At 43.4% G+C, this 20,452-nt stretch overlaps 1 protein-coding gene, 1 long non-coding RNA gene and 1 pseudogene across 2 annotated transcripts; 2 read left to right on the top strand and 1 right to left on the bottom strand.

The window, feature by feature from the left end:
- Positions 1-6,840: 6,840 nt before the first annotated feature.
- Positions 6,841-19,022, bottom strand: LOC139029394 (uncharacterized). The gene is made up of 2 exons (XR_011481696.1): positions 18,937-19,022; positions 6,841-12,258 (listed from the first exon to the last, which is right to left on the bottom strand). It is a non-coding gene; the product is annotated as an uncharacterized lncRNA (long non-coding RNA).
- On the top strand, positions 10,581-16,170 carry LOC111982067 (GTPase IMAP family member 8). The gene is made up of 3 exons (XM_024013603.2): positions 10,581-11,379; positions 11,738-12,322; positions 14,273-16,170. The coding sequence occupies exons 1-3, from the start codon at positions 10,581-10,583 to the stop codon at positions 14,347-14,349; spliced, it is 1,461 nt and encodes a 486-aa protein (XP_023869371.1). The 3' UTR covers positions 14,350-16,170.
- Positions 17,461-19,851, top strand: LOC139029393 (GTPase IMAP family member 8-like; annotated as a pseudogene).
- The last annotated feature ends 601 nt before the right edge of the window (positions 19,852-20,452 follow it).

Below are 20,452 nucleotides of genomic sequence, written 5' to 3'. Positions count from 1 at the left end.
TTTCCTTAACACTGAACAAGGCCATGTTTCGCAAGGCTTCAAGGTTGTCTGGGAGCCTTGCTTGCAGCTCCTTGCTTAAAGCAACAATGTAGTTTATGCACTGTCTCCGAATGACCATTTTGTCCTCTGGCGCAAGACTGAGTTGGTACACCGTGCTCTCGAAAAGGTACCGAAGGTATGGTGATGGACTGAGATGTCCATCAATGGCATCCTTCAGGACATCAATTTTTGCCATAGTGTTGACTACTTTGCTGCAAATTGATGTTAAGAGGTGTACCAGATTGTCCAAAAGCTTGACAGGATCTGTTTGCTCTCCCTCAAATGACTTCACTGCAACTTGTACGTCGGACAGGATTGATTTCAAGAATGTCAGGTAGACATAGTTGGTCTTGTCCATGTACATGGCGTGTAGCACATCAGCCATGTAGCAACGCTCACTGGCCTTGGTCAACTCAAAGTGGAGTTTCAGTTCTTCCCACTGGCTCAATATACGAGTTACCGCAGGCTCAATCGATAGCCAACGTGTGGAACACACTTTGGTGATCTGCAGGGGTTTCTGGCCACAATTAATGGTGGTATACACTGCGTTGTACGCCTCGCGCCGTTTTGGGGAAATCGAAAAACAGTTTAAGATTAAGTACTCAACACTCCTAGGGATGGTCTCTTTGGGATGCTGAACAGACAGCCAATTGTAAAGACTGGCACACACAGCGGATGAGTACCAAATTGGGCAATGCACATTCTTCCTTTAAAACCTATCTAGCCCCAGCGTTCCGCTAGCGGAACTCCTCCCACATTCCACTGAAAAGGCAGAGCGCGAAATTCAAAAAATATTTTTTAGAAATATTTAACTTTCACACATTAACAAGTCCAATACAGCAAATGAAAGATAAACATCTTGTGAATCCAGTCAACATGTCCGATTTTTTAAATGTTTTACAGCGAAAACACCACGTATATTTATGTTAGCTCACCACCAAATACAAAAAAGCACAGACATTTCTTTCACAGCACAGGTAGCATGCACAAAACCAACCTAACTAACCAAGAACCAACCAAACTAACCAAGAAACAACTTCATCAGATGACAGTCTTATAACATGTTACACAATAAATCTATGTTTTGTTCGAAAAATGTGCATATTTGAGCTATAAATCAGTTTTACATTGCAACTACCATCACAGCTACCGTCACAAATAGCACCGAAGCAGCCAGAGTAATTATAGAGACCAACGTGGAATACCTAAATACTCATCATAAAACATTTATGAAAAATGCATGGTGTACAGCAAATGAAAGACAAGCATCTTGTGAATCCAGCCAATGTTTTAGATTTTTTAAGTGTTTTACAGCGAAAACACAATATAGCATTATATTAGCTTACCACAATAGCCAGAAACACAAGCCATTTACCAGCAGCAAAAGTTAGCGATCGTAACAAACCAGCAAAAGATATATAATTTTTGACTAACCTTGATAAGCTTCATCAGATGACAGTCCTATAACATCAGGTTATACATACACTTATGTTTTGTTCGAAAATGTGCATATTTAGAGCTGAAATCAGTGGTTATACATTGTGCTAACGTAGCATCTTTTTCCCAGAATGTGCGGATATTTTTCAAAAACTCACCTATTCTGACCAAATAACTATTCATAAACATGACTAAAAAATACATGTTGTATAGGAAATGATAGATACACTAGTTCTTAATGCAATCGCCGTGTTAGAATTCTAAAAATAACTTCATTACGACATCCAGCTTACATTATAGCGAGAGCGTGCCCAAAATCTGGGCGCTACCTAATAGTACACATGTTCGACAGATATATGAAATAGCATCATAAAATGGGTCCTACTTTTGATGATCTTCCATCAGAATGTTGTACAAGGGGTCCTTTGTCGGGAACAATTGTTGTCTGGTTTTAGAATGGCCTTTTTCCCTCGCGAATTAGCAAGCAAAACTAGCCAAGTGGCGCTAAGCTGTCCATCTTCACCAAACGCAAAGAACGCAACACGTCTAACGTCCCGAAAAAATTTCAATAATCTAATAAAACTATATTGAAAAAACATACTTTACGATGATATCTTCACATTTATCAAATAAAGCCAATACTGGTGACCTTTATGCGCTTCCTGAACAAACGAATTCTGGGGTCATGTCATTCCAAGCTGGCTCTTTTGACCATAGAAAGAGATTGAGACCCCATTTCACCTCTCACAGCCTATTGACATCTAGTGGAAGGCGTATGAAGTGCATGTATAGTCACAAATATCAAGCAAAATGATAGGGAGGCCCTGGAACAGAGCCTCGATTTGAGATTTTTCACTTTCTGACAGGAAGTATGCTGCAAAATAAGTTCTGTTTTACTCACAGATATAATTCAAACAGTTTTAGAAACTTGAGAGTGTTTTCTATCCAATAGTAATAATAATATACATATTGTACGAGCAAGAATAGAGTACGAGGCCGTTTAAATTGGGCACGATTTTCCCCCAAAGTGTAAATAGCGCCCTCTATCCTCAACAGGTCATGTGCACCRCGTTGTGCACCCCAGTCATCACGGACGCATTATCAGTGCCAATACACTGAAGATTCTCTTTTTTAATGTTACACTTCTCAAGAAACTCAACTACCGCCTTTGCTATTGCTGTCAAGCTCCCGTCCATTCCTCTATTTGTATTGGTGGATACATCTCATTATTGTAACACTTTTTTGAATATTGGATGTTGACATCAACCGCCTGTATTTACTGGAGAGAGATGCTAGGCTACTAGCCTCATGTTATGAATGTGCATAGCCGATATATAGTGTTTTCTCTCAAAGTTGCCAGGATGTCACATGTCCTACTTATATCAGTACACTCGTAACAACCTAAGCATTACGAAACTTCTATTCAATTAAATAAACCTCAAATAAGCCATTACATTTTTTGTTGAGCAAATTCGACACTCTCTCATTGACCTCCAAACAAAAACGCCTCGCTTGTTGAGCGAAAGAAACAAAACAACGCCACCTGCTGGAGAAGACGGATTTTTGGCCCAGTTATCCCTCTACTTCCCTCCTCCGCGGGAAGTAGTTTAAGGGTTAGGGTGCTGTTTTTTTGTTGTTGCCTGCGATACAGATGCTAGATCGGTCCGCTAATACTACACTATTAAAGGTCCAGTACACTATTGTTTTTCTTATTTTTTTTATTTATATATATTTTTATTCATATTTTTCAGGGTGTGCTGCTGCACCCTCAGCACTTCTACTTCCCACGGCTACGTGTGAAGCTAATCTTCAATGGCCACTGCAAACAATTAACCAGAAGCTGCTCGTCTTCTTCTTCTTCTTTTTCCTCTTCTTCTTCTTCTTCTTCTTTGGTTTTTATATGGTGGTTGGCAACCAACTTCAATGTGCATTACCGCCACCAACTGGACTAGAGTGTGGACCAGAGACAGGGAGGGTCTAAATCCTACCCATTATTCTCATCTCCATAAGGAAACTAAATAGATCATTAAATACTACATCCCCTGAAGATTTTCTCAGCAATTCGCTTATGCTTGGCTGTTCAACACCACTACTCCTTAAATCTGATAACAATCTCTTCCTTACCCTCCCATATTGCTGGAACTGAGTAACACGTTCCACTGTCTCCATCTCCCCCTGACAGTGATCACACCTCCCAGTCTGATGTTTTCCTAGCAATTTTAATGTACTGTTGAGCCTTGTGTGTCCCAGTCTCAGCCTTGTGACTACACTTTCCTCCCTTCTTTCTTGACCTGAGGACCTCCCTGCCCCCACCTTTTCCTGGATCTTATACGGGTGTTTTCCCTTTCCCTCCCTGTTACACAACTCTTGCCATTTGTTTTTAACCACTCTTTTTATTAACCCCTTGGCTTCTGCTTTACTGGTTGAGAATTCCATTTCAACACCAGGATGTTTGAGAGCCTGCTTGGCAAGAACATCCACCTACTCATTCCTCTTTACGAGCTGGTACCCAGACGAACCTCACAAATGCCCCCATCTGTCTCACCCTAAACTGCAATTCTCATACAATACATATTGTTTGCTCCGTGATACAAATGATTTTAAGCTCATCAGTGCAGCACATGAGTCAGAGCAGATGACTACCCTCTCTGGCCTCACCTAAATTATCCATTGCTCTTTTTGTCACTGCTACCTTAAACTCAGGAACACTAAAAGCGGCACCTGGCCTCCCTGTTTTAGGCTCTGTGGCATTAGATTCAGAATTAGTTAGGTAACATAAACTCAGCAAAAAAAGAAATGTCCTCTCACTGTCAACTGCGTTTATTTTCAGCAAACTTAACATGTGTAAATATTTGTATGAACATAACAAGATTCAACAACTCAGACATAAACTGAACAAGTTCCACAGACATGTTATCAACAGAAAGGGAATAATGTGTCCCTGAACAAAAGGGGGGTCAAAATCAAAAGTAACAGTCAGTATCTGGTGTGGCCACCAGCTGCATTAAGTACTGCAGTGCATCTCCTCCTCGTGGACTGCACCAGYTTTGCCAGTGCTTGCTGTGAGATGTTACCCCACACTTCCACCAAGGCACCTGCAAGTTCCCGGACATTTCTGGGGGGAATGGCCCTAGCCCTCACCCTCCTGTCCAACAGGTCCCAGACGTGCTCAAATGGATTGAGATCCGGGCTCTTCGCTGGCCATGGCAGAACACTGACATTCCTGTCTTGCAGGACAGGCTGGTGGCATTGTCATGCTGGAGGGTCATGTCAGGATGAGCCTGCAGGAAGGGTACCACATGAGGGAGGAGGGTGTCTTCCCTGTAACACACAGCGTTGAGATTGCCTTCAATGACAACAAACTCAGTCTGATGATGCTGTGACACACTGCCCCAGACCATGAAGGACCCTCCACCTCCAAATCGATCCCGCTCCAGTGTACAGGCCTCGGTGTAACCCTCATTCCTTCGACGATGAACACGAATCTGACCATCACCCCTGGTGAGACAAAACCGTGACTTGTTAGTGAAGAGCACTTTTTGCCAGTCCTGTCTGGTCCAGTGACGGTGGGTTTGTGCCCATAGGCAACGTTGTTGCCGGTGATGTCTGGTGAGGACCTGCCTTACAACAAGCCTATAAGCCCTCAGTCCAGCCTCTCTCAGCCTATTGCGGACAGTCTGAGCACTGATGGAGGTGATTGTACGTTCCTGGTGTAACTCGGGCAGTTGTTGTTGCCATCCTGTACCTGTCTCACAGGTGTGATGTTCGGATGTATCGATCCTGTGCAGGTGTTGTTACACGTGGTCTGCCACTGTGAGGACAATCAGCTGTCAGTCCTGTCTCCCTGTAGCGCTGTCTTAGGCATCTCACAGTACGGACATTGCAATTTATTGCCCTGGCCACATCTGCAGTCCTCATGCCTCCTTGCATCATGCCCAAGGCACATTCACGCAGATGAGCAGGGACCCTGAACATCTTTCTTGGTGTTTTTCAGAGTCAGTAGAAAGGCCTCTTTAGTGTCCTAGGTTTTCATAACTATGACGTTAATTGCCTACTGTCTGTAAGCTGTTAGTGTCTTAACGACTGTTCCACAGGTGCATGTTCATTAATTATGTATGGTTCATTGATCAAGCATGGGAAACAGCGTTTAAAGCTTTTACAATGAAGATCTGTGAAGTTATTTGGATTTTTACGAATTATCTTTGAAAGACAGGGTCCTGAAAACGGGACATTTATTTTTTTGCTGAGTTTAGATAATTAAGATGACTTATCTGCATAATATGCTTATATGACATGCTTTTGGTGTCAGACTCTGGTGTTGGCAGTGGCACTTCTTCCCTCAGCTGGGGCTCAGTCTCCTGGGGCCCAGAGAGGGGAGAAGACAGGCTTGTTTTCACATGTATCTGGTGTTATGCAGAATATCAGAAAGAGAAGAGGACAGGAGGATACATTGTCTTCATATGTGAATGTGTCTTTACCTATTCTAACCCATGTGAAGGGATGGTGTGATTCATGGGGAACCAATTACTTGTCTCCACAATGTCTGTGTGCCAGTCACTCCCTCCTTTGGCCTTGGGGGAYATAAGGTCTGAGAAAAGATGTGTGGGGTAGTGTCTACAGTAGAGCCATTGTATGTAATCTCTGATGTTGCACCTATCCTGGGGTAGTGTATGACCTAGAGGCTCACTCCCCCCAGTGAACTTGTCCAGGCGTGTGGTCAAGAAGGGGTTTTACTTGAGATGGYYGTATCTGGAGTTGACAATTGATTTATGCCATAGAATGAATTGGTGTTTCTGTGCTATGAAGTACCAGGAACGAGATCGGAGCCTCYTCTTAGSGGCCAGACTAAACAACAAGAACAGTCTTCATAGCAAATGCTATCTGGCTGRGGGATARTCCTTTCTCATATATCAAGTTTCACCTTGTGACCCATTCCATAAATCTGTTGTTTGTCATGAAGACTAAAAGGGCGTATCTTTTCTATAAAACATATTTGTATTCTTCGTATGTCAGATCTACTCGTCACAACACTTGGAAGTGTTGAGCCGACCAGCCTCATCATTARAGAAGCAATTGCTCTATGCTTTCCTTATAAGTTTTGAATAAAGTAATATCCTGATTGGTGATTGACCTTGTCTCGTCTCATTATTGATTAGTATTTAGAGGTCCTTAGATCAATTATCAGTGAATATATTCAAGACAGCATAGTACTGGGTTCTTAAATGTTCACTCACTTACTGGATCTACTCCTTCCTCATTAGCGCTGACCCTCTCAAGCCACCCTAGGTCTTGGCTGAGGGAGCAACTGTCATGACATGTGTGTGTAGGTGGCAGGGAAGTCAGGCGCAGGAGAATCAAACTTGGTATAATGGAGTAGTTTAATAACTTAAAACAAAAACTCCAAAACCAAAGTCCATAATAAAAATAAACGTGGGTAGAAGAACTCGTCACACACCAATCCATAAAACACGAGCATAACAATAAACAATCTCTGACAAGGACATGAGGGGAAACAGAGGTTTAAATACACAACAGATAATGAATGGGATTGGAACCAGGTGTGTAGGAAGACAAGACAAAACCAATGGAAAATGAAACATAGATCAATGATGGCTAGAAGACCGGTGACGTCGACCCCCGAGCACCGCCCGAACAAGGAGAGGCATCGACTTCGGCAGAAGTCGTGACAGCAACCAAGGTGTGATAATAGAAAGAACCCCAGAGGGGCTGAACTCTTTCCAATGAGTCCTATCTCTCTCTCCATGCAATTACCCATCCACCCAAAACTTCTCGTTCATGCTCCCAGCACTCTACGATCACCTTTTCTGTAGGATATGTAACTTTATGTCCTTGAAGATTTACAAAATATGTCATGGTGCAGCTGCTGTCCAAAAATGTCACATGGAGAACAACTGTTTTTTTGCGACACTTCAGAGCGATGTATGGTAGAAGATGAGACTCACCAGAGATACCTCAGTAAAGAATGATAAAGGCCTCTAGTGGCCAAAAGCCTGTTTTAGCATGGGCAGCACATAGACAATGATAAAGAAAGCCTCCCTATATCATTACAAGTATGGTATCTGTGAGCGCATTGGCAACGCCATTGAGGCAATCTCCATTTTGAAGTAGTCAATTTTCTTCTTCTACTACTTGTATGTATGCAAACAAACTGAAAGGGTACATACTGCCACCTGTTTCATGTTGTTTGAACAGGAATAAAGCTATAGGATTTCCTGCAGGATGTATTCTGTTATAATACTCAATAATACTTGTACATTATTATCATTCATCAAAATCTCTATAGTATTCCTATAGTGAGCTTTGATAGTATTCTATATTTTTTTGTAGTTCTTCAAGCTGCTTAAGAGCTCTCTCTTATCATTCATGTACTTTTTTCAGTGAATAACATTTTTGTTCATTGTCATACTTGTTGGTTCAGCTTGTTTTCCTTTTAACCTTTATTTAACTAGGCAAGTCAGTTAAGAACAAATTCTTATTTACAATGACGGCCTAAGACCAGTGGGTTAACTGCCTTGTTCAGGGGCAGAACGAAAGATTTTTACCTTGTCAACTTGGGGATTTGATCTAGCAACCTTTTGGTTACTGGCCCAACGCTCTAACCACTAGGCTACTTGCCACCCCAAAGCACCAACTTATAAAATCAATGTTATTTAAATATTTCCATTGCCCATGTCGCAAAAAAAAGGTAGATCCATCTTGTCTCAACTCCAATTGAACGGATTGAAGAGCAACTCCACACCTTATGACTTATGTAGAATTTAAGTTATGCAAATCATATTGTACTCATATAGTGTGGCTAATGGTAGGTAGCTGATGGTGTAGAATTATTCAATTTAGATTACTTCAAAAACAGCCTTTATGTGACTATTCAAGTAGTCTACATCACAGTCAACATGTCAGAGGACATTCTTAAATAGGAAGTAGCAAACATATACATGGAGATATTGTTAATGAATAGCACCGAAATACAATCAGGCTGCAGCACCCTCAGCACCCCTACTTCCACAGCTATCCATAGAGGGGTCATAGTGTGTAGCTACAYACAAGACTTCCCGTGATGTAGCCCAAACCATTTGGACGCTGCGGACGTTTTCGTGAGAAGACCAATTTTTCGGATGTCTTCGGACTCCAGGTCTTTAGCTCTGCCATCTCCAACCGCAGATGCGGAAGTCCGACACCGGCCAATGTGGTGGATTGAGACGCAGCCCATGGAAGAAAAAAAACATATCTGGAGCTTAGACAGATTGTTATGGGGATTTTTCTGTTAGGCTAACATCTATTTACACATCTCAGATAGGTAGGCCCTATACTATTTGCACAATTCAAATATTACCATGTTATTGCATCATTTATACCATGCTATAGATCTGAATCATGGAAATGTACCATGGTTTTAGCTTTGAAGTATGATGGTACTGTCATGCACCTAAATAATACCAAGATATTGCATCATTTATACCATGGTATAGATGTGGATCATGGAAATACCATGCTTTTAACCTGCACTCTACCATGGGTCACATTCTACCATGGTAACTGGTAGCAGTATAATAGATGAAATAAATAAACCCACCAAGGTCAAAAGAGGTTGGTTGGTTGGTATTATGATGCATTTATATACCATTATGGACAAGTTTCTGATAAAGTCAGAGGCWTTAMGCTACTATTGTTGTTCCTGGTTTGTCTAACATCGAAGAAAAAGGGAAATAGTTGATGTGAAAAAGGGGTAATACTTTCTGTACCATTTTTTGCTTATGTTTGGGTTCCCTGTGTTGCCAACCAGAAATGTGGGAGAATGTGAGATATAGCTATGGTACCCRTATCTTTGYCATTTTGTAATGATGATTTTTTTGTATTTATTGTTATTTAAAGTCAAGGGGTGTTGTGCTTGTTTCAGCCTGCAGAGGGAGCCACTCAATCTAGTGGTTGCTTCATGTGCTCTCGCTCTACAGTGGCTCTCGCGCTAGGCTGCATAGATGCATTTTTCCTCCTCGTAAAGCTGTTGCAAAGCTTATTTGCTGTGCTTTGTGTGGTTCCGTTTGTAAAACTGGCACAAGATGCTCACATGCTAAACTGAAATGATTCATAAGAGTCATGACTCTTTGGTTTGAATTATAAGTAGCCAAAATGTACAAAACCACACATTTCTGGTCTGCATTTCAAATAGTKTTTTCTTGTTAATACCGTATTTCAATATGATCATCATCTCTTTCCCTCCTCCCTCATATTCTCCCTCTCTCACACCTGTTCCTCCAATGTCTGTATTATAAATAGTATTCAGCATTGAGGGAATACTTCCCACAGCTGTAACCAAGGCAAATTCTCTCCAAACGTTGCTCCCCACTTTGTCTCTGTCTGCAGCAGTATGTCGTGTTCGGTGTGGGAGCAGCTCCCTTGCCTGCTTCCCCTCAATATGACCAGTCATTTCCCTGAAGCTGCATGGTGTTTACTTCCTGTCTGCACAATATTCGCTCTTGAGAAGATAAATAAAAAATTAGAAAAAATGAGTTCCAGGGAAGAGGGGGCAAGACAGAAATACCTACAGAGAGAAAGGGAGAAAGAAAATGGGAGAATGAGAGGAATAGAGAGAAGGAGTGACAAAGAGAGAAAGGGGAAACAGAGCGAGAGAAAGCGAGAGAGAGAGAGGGGGTGGGATAGAGTGAAATGTTCTGCGATTGAAGGAGAGTGAGAATGAGAGGGAGAGAGAGTAGAAGAGGAAACCTTTTTGACTGCCAGTATTTTGTGGACCGGTCAGGATACACCATCTAACAGATTACCGGTGTCCCCTGAAGGAGCAGGAGGCAAAAAACATGGAGGTGGAGGGGTGAGTAAGAAAACAAGAGGCTAGAGACAAAATGGCTACAGTCTCCACTGCTTCTGAATTTGGTACCGGTAGGTGAGTTTACTTCTGGAGCTCTGCTCCTTTATGTTTCGCTACAGATATTCATCTGCACGCTTCCATGGACAATCCCAACGGTAGCTACTGTCAGTTATAGCTCTCTCTTCTCTGGCCATCTGACAGCATAGACATTAAAACAGGACAATATCTATCACTCACTACCTTCCTGCCTTGGAGAGCTCAAATGGAGAGTCCAAATATCTGCCAGTCGTTGTCGTCTCCGACAGTTGAACCCATCTGTCATCTCCCGGAGCGTAGGCTTCTGTTGCTGGGGGGACCAGGAGCTGGGAAGAGCACCACAGGGAATGCCATCCTAGGTGAGGAGGTCTTCCAGACTGGGACAGAGACTGTCCACAGCACCGTTGGCCACGGGGGGGTCTGCAGGAGGCGTATCACTGTGGTTGACACCCCAGGCTGGATTATACCCCATGACTCAGCGGATGATAACACCGGGGCCCCGCCAGAGCGGGCTAGCAAGGAGGGACCCTGTGTCGGTGCCACCCTCTGTCCCCCAGGGCCCCACGCGCTCCTGCTGGTGGTCCCCGTGTCACAGCCCTTCACAGAGGGCCACAGGAAGGCTGCAGAGAAGCAGCTGGGTCATCTAGGAGGAGGGGCCTGGAGGTCCACCATGGTGCTCTTCACTGGGGTCGACAAGCTACCTGAGGGGACGTTCGTAGAAGAGTTCATTGCAGCTGGGGAGCCCCTTCAGTGGCTGGTGGAGAGGTGTAGTAACAGATACCATGGCCTGGATAGTAACACACAGCAGAGTGGGGATGACAACACGGTGAACACACAAGTTCAGGAGCTGCTGGAGAAGGTAGAGGAGCAGGTTAAGGAAAACCACGGCTGGTATTTTGCAGTAAACGAACTGATTCTGCTAGAGGAGGAGCAGGCAAGGAAGGCGGTGGAAGAGAGGCGGGTGAGAGAGGAGCGGGAGGAAAGGGAGAGGCAGAGACTGCGGATGGTCGGAGGGCCTCCCAGAGGTGACCAGCTCTTATTGCTTCACTGTTAGAAGAAAGGGTTTTAAAAGGGTTCTTCGGCTGTCTCCACGGGAGAACCATTTGAAGAACCCTTTTAGATTCCATGTAGAACCCTCGGTGGAAAGGGTTCTACATGGAACCTAAAAGGGTTCTTCAAAGGGTTTTTAACAACGGTTAATGTAATAACACCGGTTAATGTTGTTACAGGGTTCTCCATTGGGGACACCTGAAAAACCTTTTTAAATATYACCTTCTTTTCTAAGAGTTTTGTATACTTGGCATAATAGTTCCTAAAAGTTCAAAGGTTTTAATAAATAGCATACATGTTATAAAGCTTTCTATCTCTCCCTGTCTCTTCCAGAGCTGAGGGTCCTCTTGCTGGGCTGGAAAGGAGTGGGAAAAAGTTCTGTAGGGAACACCATCCTGGGCCGGCGGGACTTTGAGTCTGGAACAGAGACGGAGCAGAGCCTTAGGAGGCAGGCTGAGGTGGCCGGACGCAGGGTCACTATCGTTGACACCCCTGGCTGGGACTGGTTCTCCGTCAGACGCACCCCCAAACACGTCAGACAGGAGTCGAAGCGAGGTGCCACCCTCCTCCGGCCTGGCCCCCACACCCTTCTCCTGGTGTTGCCCATCATCTCCACCCTCACTTCACGCAAGAGGCGGACCCTGGAGGCCCACCTGGAGGGCCTGTTTGGTGATAGGGCGTGTCTCCACACCATGGTGCTGTTCAGCTGCGGGGATTGGCTAGGCCGAACACCCGTCGAGGAGCACATCCAGAAGGGAGGGCGGGAGCTCCACAGGTTGTTGGAATACTGTGGGAACTATTATCACGTGGTGGACAGCAAGATGCCGGGGAAGGACACAAGGAACATCTCAGATCTGCTGGACAAAATAGAGGAAATGATCAGAGAGAATGGTGATGAGGCCTTCTTGCCAATACAGAGTGAGTAGACAGTAGATGATACTGAACCGCTCTCTTCTTTCTCTGGTGCCATTAATTCACTTCTGGATGAAGTTCATATATGTTGTTATGATTGTTTTTGTCATGCATTTTTTGTTATACAGTAAAGTTAAGGCCCCTTGACTTTTTTCACATTTTGTTATGTTACAGCCTTATTCTGAAATGTATTCAATTGTTTTTTTCCTTCTTTATTCTAAAATGGATTAAATTGTTTTTTTCCCTCATCAATCTACACACAATACCCCATGACAAAGCAAAAACAGGTTTTTAGAAATTTTAACAAATGTATAAAAAAAAATGAAATGTCAAATTTACAAAAGTATTCAGACCCTTTACTCAGTGCTTTGTTGAAGCACCTTAGGCAGTGATTACAGCCTCAAGTCTTCTTGGGTTTGACGCTACAAGCTTGGCAAACCTCTATTTGCGGAGTTTCTCCCATTCTTCTCTGCAGATCCTCTCAAGCTCTGTCAGGTTAGATGGAGAGCGTTGTTGCACAGCTATTTTCAGGTCTCTCCAGAGATGTTCGATTGGGTTCAAGTCCGGGCTCTGGCTGAGCCACTCAAGGAAACTCAGAGACTTGTCCCAAAGCTATTCCTGCATTGTCTTGGCTGTGTGCTTAYGGTCAATGTCCTTTTGGAAGGTGAACCATTGCCCCAGTCTGAGGTCCTGAGCGCTCTGGAGCAGGTTGTCATCAAGAATCTCTCTGTACTATTCTCCGTTCATCTTTCCCTTGATCCTGACTCGCCTCTTGATCCCTGCTGCTGAAAAACATCCCCACAGCATGATGCTTCCACCATCTTGCTTCACCGTAGGGATGTTGCCAGGTTTCCTCCAGACGTGACGCTTGGCATTCAGGTCAAAGAGTTCAATCTTGGTTTCATCAGACCAGAGAATCTTGTTTCTCATGGACTGAGAGTATTTTAGGTGCCTTTTGGCAAACTCCAAGCAGGCTGTCATGTGCCTTTTACTGAGGAGTGGCTTCTGTCTGGCCACTCTACCCTAAAGGCCTGATTGATGGAGTGCTGCAGAGATGGGAGAACCTTCCAGAAGGACAACCAGCTCCACAGAGGAACTCTGGAGCTCTGTCAGAGTGACTATCGGATTCTTGGTCCCCTCCCTGACCAAGGCCCTTCTCCCCCGAATGCTCAGTTTTGCTGGGTGGCCAGTTCTAGGAAGAGTCTTGGTGGTTCCAAACTTTTWCCATTTTAGAATGTTGGAGGCCACTGTGTTCTTGGGGACCTTCAATGCTGCAGACATTTTTTAGTATCCTTACCCAGATCTGTGCCTCGACAGAATCCTGTCTCGGAACAACAATATCGTTCAGTTTAAGCTAGGAATATCAGTTTTTGCATGGGATGTCTCAATCCACCGCTTACGCCTATGTCGGCCTTCCACATCTGCGGTGGAAGGTGGCCGAGCCACAGCTGTGTTTGTCAGACCATGAGACATCCCAAAAATCGTTCTTCTCACGAAAACGTCTGTGGCATCCGAACGGTTTGGCCRAACTATTATGACCCCTGTATGGAAGGGGGAGACTCACGAACCCGATGGTGTTCTCCGTTTTGCTCTACGATCCCCACAAGTGTCACGGGACTCATCTGAAGGTAARCCATACAAACGAAGGGAAGTATGGAGGCAGCTTTGTGCCAACAAAGATAAAAGGGTAAATATYTGTCCCAAAAAAATCACATATTTCTTGATGTTTCTTATATATCCTAGATATATGACAGACACTTCAAAACGTTATTCCTTATGATTTGTTTTTTTTGCCAGTCTTTTTTGCCATTAACTCATGTGTTATTCAATGTGTTTCTATGGGCTATTGTAGTAAAGGCCAAATTCAATATTTTCTCAAATTATTTTAACATTCTAAACCCCCCCCCCCATTGGAGAATAAGTTTTGAGATAATTGGGTTCTTTTGTGTTTGACAGTGGATGAAGAAAGCCCTGAGTCATCTGAGAACAACAGCCCTGAAGAGGACTGTAGCAGAGGATGCCAGCTCCAGTAGTGACAAGGGAGGGAGTAGCCAAGAGCACATGCTTACACACTGTAAGGTGGACACGCTCTCACACCCCAAGCCAAGCTCTCACACCCCACCTACAAAGTAGCCTGGTGTAGAATTACACTGGAAATGAAATGAAATAACACATACAATGCCTTCAGAAAGTATTGTGTGAATACTTTCTGAAGGGACTGTACATGTATTCAAAGTAGTTGGGTCATTCTTGAATTGCTGTGGCATTTGCGTCCCTCGCCTTTGCAACCATGAAAAACACTTTAAAAAGGACAAATAATTGCACATCATTCATGTTTTTGTTTATATTGAACTGTTTATTAATGATAAAACATAATGCAAGTCCTTTATACTGCAAAACTGTATGCAGTTCAATGAAAACAAATAAAGGCTATTAAAAAGAAGGAAAATGTATATAATAAAAAATYTATATTTACCCCAAAATATATGGGGGATTGGAAATTATGCTTATAATTACATTGATAGAAGTCACAATCTCTCTGCAATATTAAAGCTGATCTCATTACTCATTACAAAGATACACAAGGCAACAGTAAACATGTCGTCCCCCACGAATGATGCAGCCTTGGACCAATTAATAACTGCAATTCAAACAAGGGTGACACTTTATTTGAAGGTACACATATGGGCCACTAATTTCTAGTTTATAAGTATGTATATAAGTAGCTTATAAGGCCTTTATTATGTGTTATTAGCCATATATTAGGCCTTAACTAAGTTATTTGTTATTCAAACATAAGGCATGTAATTATAATCTCGTTATTAGCTATAATAAGGGCATAGCACCTCAGTACGTGTTCCCTATTCTGAAGTGTGACTATATTTTGACTTGCTGATTTTTTCCCCCATTAATGACCTCATTGGACAGAAAGGGTCACACCTCCCTCATATATACCATACAGCCAACATTCAAGATACATTTTTATGTAATCAATTAGAAACTAAACTTCCATATATACTTCCATACATGTTGGCATATAATGTGGCATACTTACTATGGCTGTGATATGGGGTTGCCTCACCTGATGTGGTTGCCTCAATTGAAATGTAAATGAAGGACAATTATACTGTGAGCAAAATTATTCATCATATCACTTTAGTWAATTATTTTTAAAGGGTTAAAGACGTAATATTTTACCTTCTATGGCCTCCATTTAAGAAAATCCTAATTTACCTCAAATGTGTCATTGGTGTTACCGTCCTTGGTGTTACTACTCCTACTGTGGCACAATTCTATCATAACGGTAGAAATGATTTAAAGTCATTAAGCTGCCCTTTTAGTTGATTTGAAATGGGAAGATGTACCCAAATACATTTAAAATCTAGAGAATGGACATTTCCAAAATCCCCAAATGCCACTGCGATTCAAGAGCGACCCAGTTGTCATCGTTTCCCTCAAGGAGTTATGGTAATTGAAAAATGCAACTACGCATTATGAATACATTGTCGAATAAATGCACGTGTGGTGAGCATCCTAAAGATAAACGGCACTCTTAAAATATTCACATCAATCTTATCATTTGATCAGGCTTTGGTTCGTGTCGTCAGAACAATACTAAACTGGAATGGAGTAATGGATGTCCTGTGACAGCACTGCCGTGTATTATTGAAATCTAACATTAACTTCTTATTTTAAATATCTCAACTCTGACACTTAMAAATGCTTTACTGACTGTTTTATCTAGTAGCGCATTGCAGTACACATATTTAAAAATACATGCACATGATGTGATGTGAATGTTCAATTGCACTGAAATCCATGGAAACATGTACATTAAAACATTTTGCACTGTATGTACTGTATATTGTTACGATATGGGGTGGTTGTTTCGTGTTAGCACATAGTACAGGGGTGGGCCACCCTGTTCCTGGAGTGCCTCAGGTACTGCCGGATTTTATCCCAACTGGGCACCACACTGAGCTACTTAATTGATCAATTTAGTGATTGCCTAAATTCAACACACCTGGTCCTCTAGGTCGGTTAAATCAAAAACAGGACCACGGTTGCTTAACCCTGACATAGTAGGTGGACAGCATACTACCACTTCCACGCTCCATCCCCAACCGAGTCAGGTTCTGTGCTCTGCCAGGAAGCCTTGATAAGCACACAGGTGCAGGCAATTAAGATTATCGTCAATCAGAGAAAGGTGGCCACAAGCCTCTCGGCCTGGCAGTGTTTGTTTTGTGTTAGCTTTAGTTTTGGGGTATGCCCTCTTTGTACTTTTGTATATATTTATTTTGTCACCATGAACTGAACAAGTTGATAATCCGTGGCCAACTAAGGGGTCAAAACGGAGCTGGCACATGTATACAACACGGTCCACATACTCTAACTTCTCACATAAATGCACATTCAAAAATCAGGTTACAGCCCATGTAGCTAGGCCTAGGACACCTAGACATAGCGTGTGCAACAATATCAGTAGGGTAGCTAGCTGGTATCATAACATATCTTGTGTAGTGATGTGTGTAGTCTTAAAACATTAGGGGCTGGTTTCCCGGACACAGATTAAGCCTAGTACTTGGGACTATTGCATGCTCAATGAAAAATCTGTAAAACATACCAGGACTAACAGAAAACCATTGTAATTTCAGTCCAGTCCTGCTCCAGCCAGCCCCCACAGTCTTCAGCGACAWGTTGTTTTCTGTGTGGGAGCAGCTCCCTAATATGCGTCATCTGAATAACAAGTCACTTTCCAGAGAAGAGCTGCACTGTGTTGACTTCCCATCTGCATTGTGTACAATCTGTTCTCTTTAAGGCTGAATATGACAGGAGATACAAGAGAGTTCCGGGAATGTGAGGGAAAGACCATTAGAGAGGGAGGAAGAAAGAGGAAGGGAGAGTGAGAGGGGAGGAGTCAGAGAGATGGGATAGAATGTGAGAGCCAAGAAGAAGACTGCCAGCATCTTGTGGAGCTCTCTCTGTTTACACAGTCTAACAGACATAACTGGGAGGAGAAGGGAGGTGGGGAGTGAGAAAGAAAACAAGAGGCAGGAGTCAAAATGGCTACAGTCTTCTCTGGCTCTGAATCTGGTACCCGTAATCGAGTTTAGTTTCTGAATGTCAGGCATCCATCCGCACTCCTTCTTGCACAAACCCAACATCTGCTGTCAACTTAATAGAGGATACTCAGACTGAAAGGTGATGAGGCCGGAAACTAACTGTCCTTTTTGCCTGACTACCTTCCTGCTGTGGAGAGCACAAATGAAGAGTCAAAACAGCCYTCAGTGGTTGTTGTTGTCGTTTCCGACAATAGAACCCATCTGTCATCTCCTGGAGCTCCAGTTGCTGGCGGGACCGGAAGCTGAGCATAGAACTACAGGGAATGCCATCCTAGGTGAGACTGTCCACAGCACCGTTGGCCACAGGGAGGTCTGTGGAAGGCGGATCACCATAGTTGACAACCCACCCTGAATTACACCCCGTGACTCAGCAGATAATGCTACCGGGGCCCACCAGAGCGGGCAAGCGAGGAGGGACTGTGTGTCAGTGCCACACTCTGCCCCTCAGGGCCCCACACGCTTCTACTGGGGGTCCCCGTGTCACAGCCCTTCAGAGGGCCACAAGAAGGCTGCAGAGAAGCAGATGGGCCATCTAGGAGGAGGGGCCTGGAGGTGCTCTTCACTGGGGTGSACAAGCTACCTGGAGGAACATTTGTGGATGAGTTCGTCACAGCTGGGGAGCCCCTTCAGTGGCTGGTGGAGAGGTGTGGTAACAGATACCATGGCCTGGATAGTAACACACAGCAGAGTGAGGATGACAATTTGGTGAAGACACAGGTTCAGGAGCTTCTGAAGAAGGCAGAGGAGCTGGTTAAAGACAACCACGGCTGGTATTTTGCAGCTGGAGTAGGAGCAGGCAAGGAAGGCGGTTGAGGAGGGTGAGGGAGAAGGTGCAGAGTGTCCGGATGAWCTTTGCACTTTGCCGGGCTGGAAAGGAGTGAAAAAAAGTTGTCGGGAACACCATCTTAGGTCAGAGGGCCTTTTTAGTCGGGGACAGAGATGGAGCAGAACCTGAGGAGGCAAGCTGATGTGGTCAGACGCAAGGTCCCCATAGTAGACACCCCCAACTGGCACTGGGTTTCTGTGAGGCACACAATGAAGCAAGGGGCCGCCCTCCTCCAGCCCAGCCGCCATATAACCACCACAGGTTCTAGGATAGGGCAGGGTCAGAGACCTGAACTGGGTACCGGTATGGAAAACACACAACACAGGATAAATAAAATAGAAAATATTACAAAGATCATGTACAAACAGGYCTGTACTGGGTGGGCTTGGAATCGCACCTAAAAGGAAAGTTAGTGTCTCAGTCTAAAGCACAAAATGGCTACTGCAATAATTTTGTGGTTACATGCAATGTTCAAGTCTTGAAKGTATCCTAGTGTGCACAGCAAAGCACACGCTGTAATCAAATAAGGATTAAATATCAAAATGTCTTCAGACTAAAGGGCACATGCAATAAATAGGCAAGCCCCTTAAATGTAACAATAGACACAAAACACAACGATGACCTCGCTGGCTGTATACACAGCCAAACACAAGTGTGTTCCGGATACTTACAGCTAACACAGAGACTGTATATAGAAGATGTCCTCCATGACGGGACGTTCGCAAGCTACCATAGGTCTAGTGTGCAACAGCTCCATGCCTGTCTTTCCTTTTTGCCYCTCCAGGAAATGCGCCACCATTTTGTAGAAACAGGTGGAGGTGCTTTCTGCTGAGCCACTTCTGCCACCAATCAGAACACTCAAACAATTAATTCAGACAGACCAATAGGAAAGCATATACAATTCACATGACAACCATAATTACTCAAATAGAGGCACCTTCACCCTGTTACACCCTCATCCTGGTGCTGCCCTTCACTGAACTCAAGAGGCATGGTTCCACACCATGGTGCTGTTCACCTGCGGGGCTTGGCTMAGCCACACAGCCGTTGAGGAGCACATTCAGAGGGGAGGGCTTGAGCGCCGCAGTTTGGATCTGCTGGACAAAAATAGAGGAAATTCAGACTGAATGGTGACGAGGCCTCCTTGCCCGTACACAGCGATTATGGTGAGTAGAGGATACTGAACTGCTCTCCTTTGTCTATGGCTCAGCACTATTGCACTGTTAACATGATTGTTCTGATCCAATGTTTTAGCCAACATTTGTGGTTGAAATTTAGTTCCGAACACCCATTATACCTTACCCTTTCTGTCTTTGTGTTGATGTGGTCTCTACCTCATCCTCCCCCACCACCACCCTAACGTTTGCTTGAGGTCATCAGTATGCTCTGCCTGATAGGATTCTTTTGTGTTTAACAGAGGACGACTGCACTGGCTTTGTGGACAAACACTGCTGCAGTGCAACTGGCTGTAGTTTCATTTGTAGATTGGTTTTGCAATCATTTTACTTGACTTTTTTTATTTAAAATAAATTGATAAAATGTTTTATTGTCACACACCAGATGGGTGCAGTGAAATGTTTTTTTTTTTTTTTACAGGGTCAGCCATAGTAGAACAGCACTCCTGGAGCATATGAGGGTTAAGTGCCTTGATCAAAGGCACATAGACAGAACATCCGTGTGTTGTTGAATCCTACTGCAGCTGGAGAGACAGTTCTGACATGGAATTGTTTTAAGATGGTCACGCTATGGATTATTTAGCTATTTAATTTAGAATTAAGACCCTTTTAGATTAAAAAATATATACTTTTTTTGTTTAAAATATAGAATTTGGCCTTTACTACTATAGCCCAGAGAAATGTATTGAATAACACATTCATAAATGGCAAAAAAGTATCATAAGAAACAAGGTTTTGAAGAATTTGTCCTATATCTAGGAGATATAATAAWTGAGTCCCAGTCAACTTTGGACACACCTACTCATTCAAGGGTTTTTCTTTATTTAAGAAAAAATATTTTCTACATTGTATAATAACAGTGACATCAGAACTATGAAATAACACATATGGAATCATGTAGTAACCAAAAAAGTGTTAAACAAATCAAGATATATTTGAGATTCTTCAAAGTAGCCACCATTTTCCTTGATGACAACTTTGCACACCCTTGMTATTCTCTCAGCCAGTGAGG

This window comes from Salvelinus sp. IW2-2015, linkage group LG20 (assembly GCF_002910315.2).
Source record: "Salvelinus sp. IW2-2015 linkage group LG20, ASM291031v2, whole genome shotgun sequence".
In the NCBI taxonomy this organism is placed as follows: domain Eukaryota; kingdom Metazoa; phylum Chordata; class Actinopteri; order Salmoniformes; family Salmonidae; genus Salvelinus; species Salvelinus sp. IW2-2015.
The sequence above is the reverse complement of the archived record's forward strand: the minus strand, read 5'-3'. Positions and strand labels throughout refer to the sequence as shown.

Coding starts and splice junctions, on each gene's coding strand:
- LOC111982067 (XM_024013603.2), top strand. CDS start 10,581: ATGGAGAGTCCAAATATCTGCCAGTCGTTGTCGTCTCCGACAGTTGAA. Junction 11,380..11,737: donor GGTCGGAGGGCCTCCCAGAG/GTGACCAGCTCT, acceptor TGTCTCTTCCAG/AGCTGAGGGTCCTCTTGCTG. Junction 12,323..14,272: donor GGCCTTCTTGCCAATACAGA/GTGAGTAGACAG, acceptor TGTGTTTGACAG/TGGATGAAGAAAGCCCTGAG.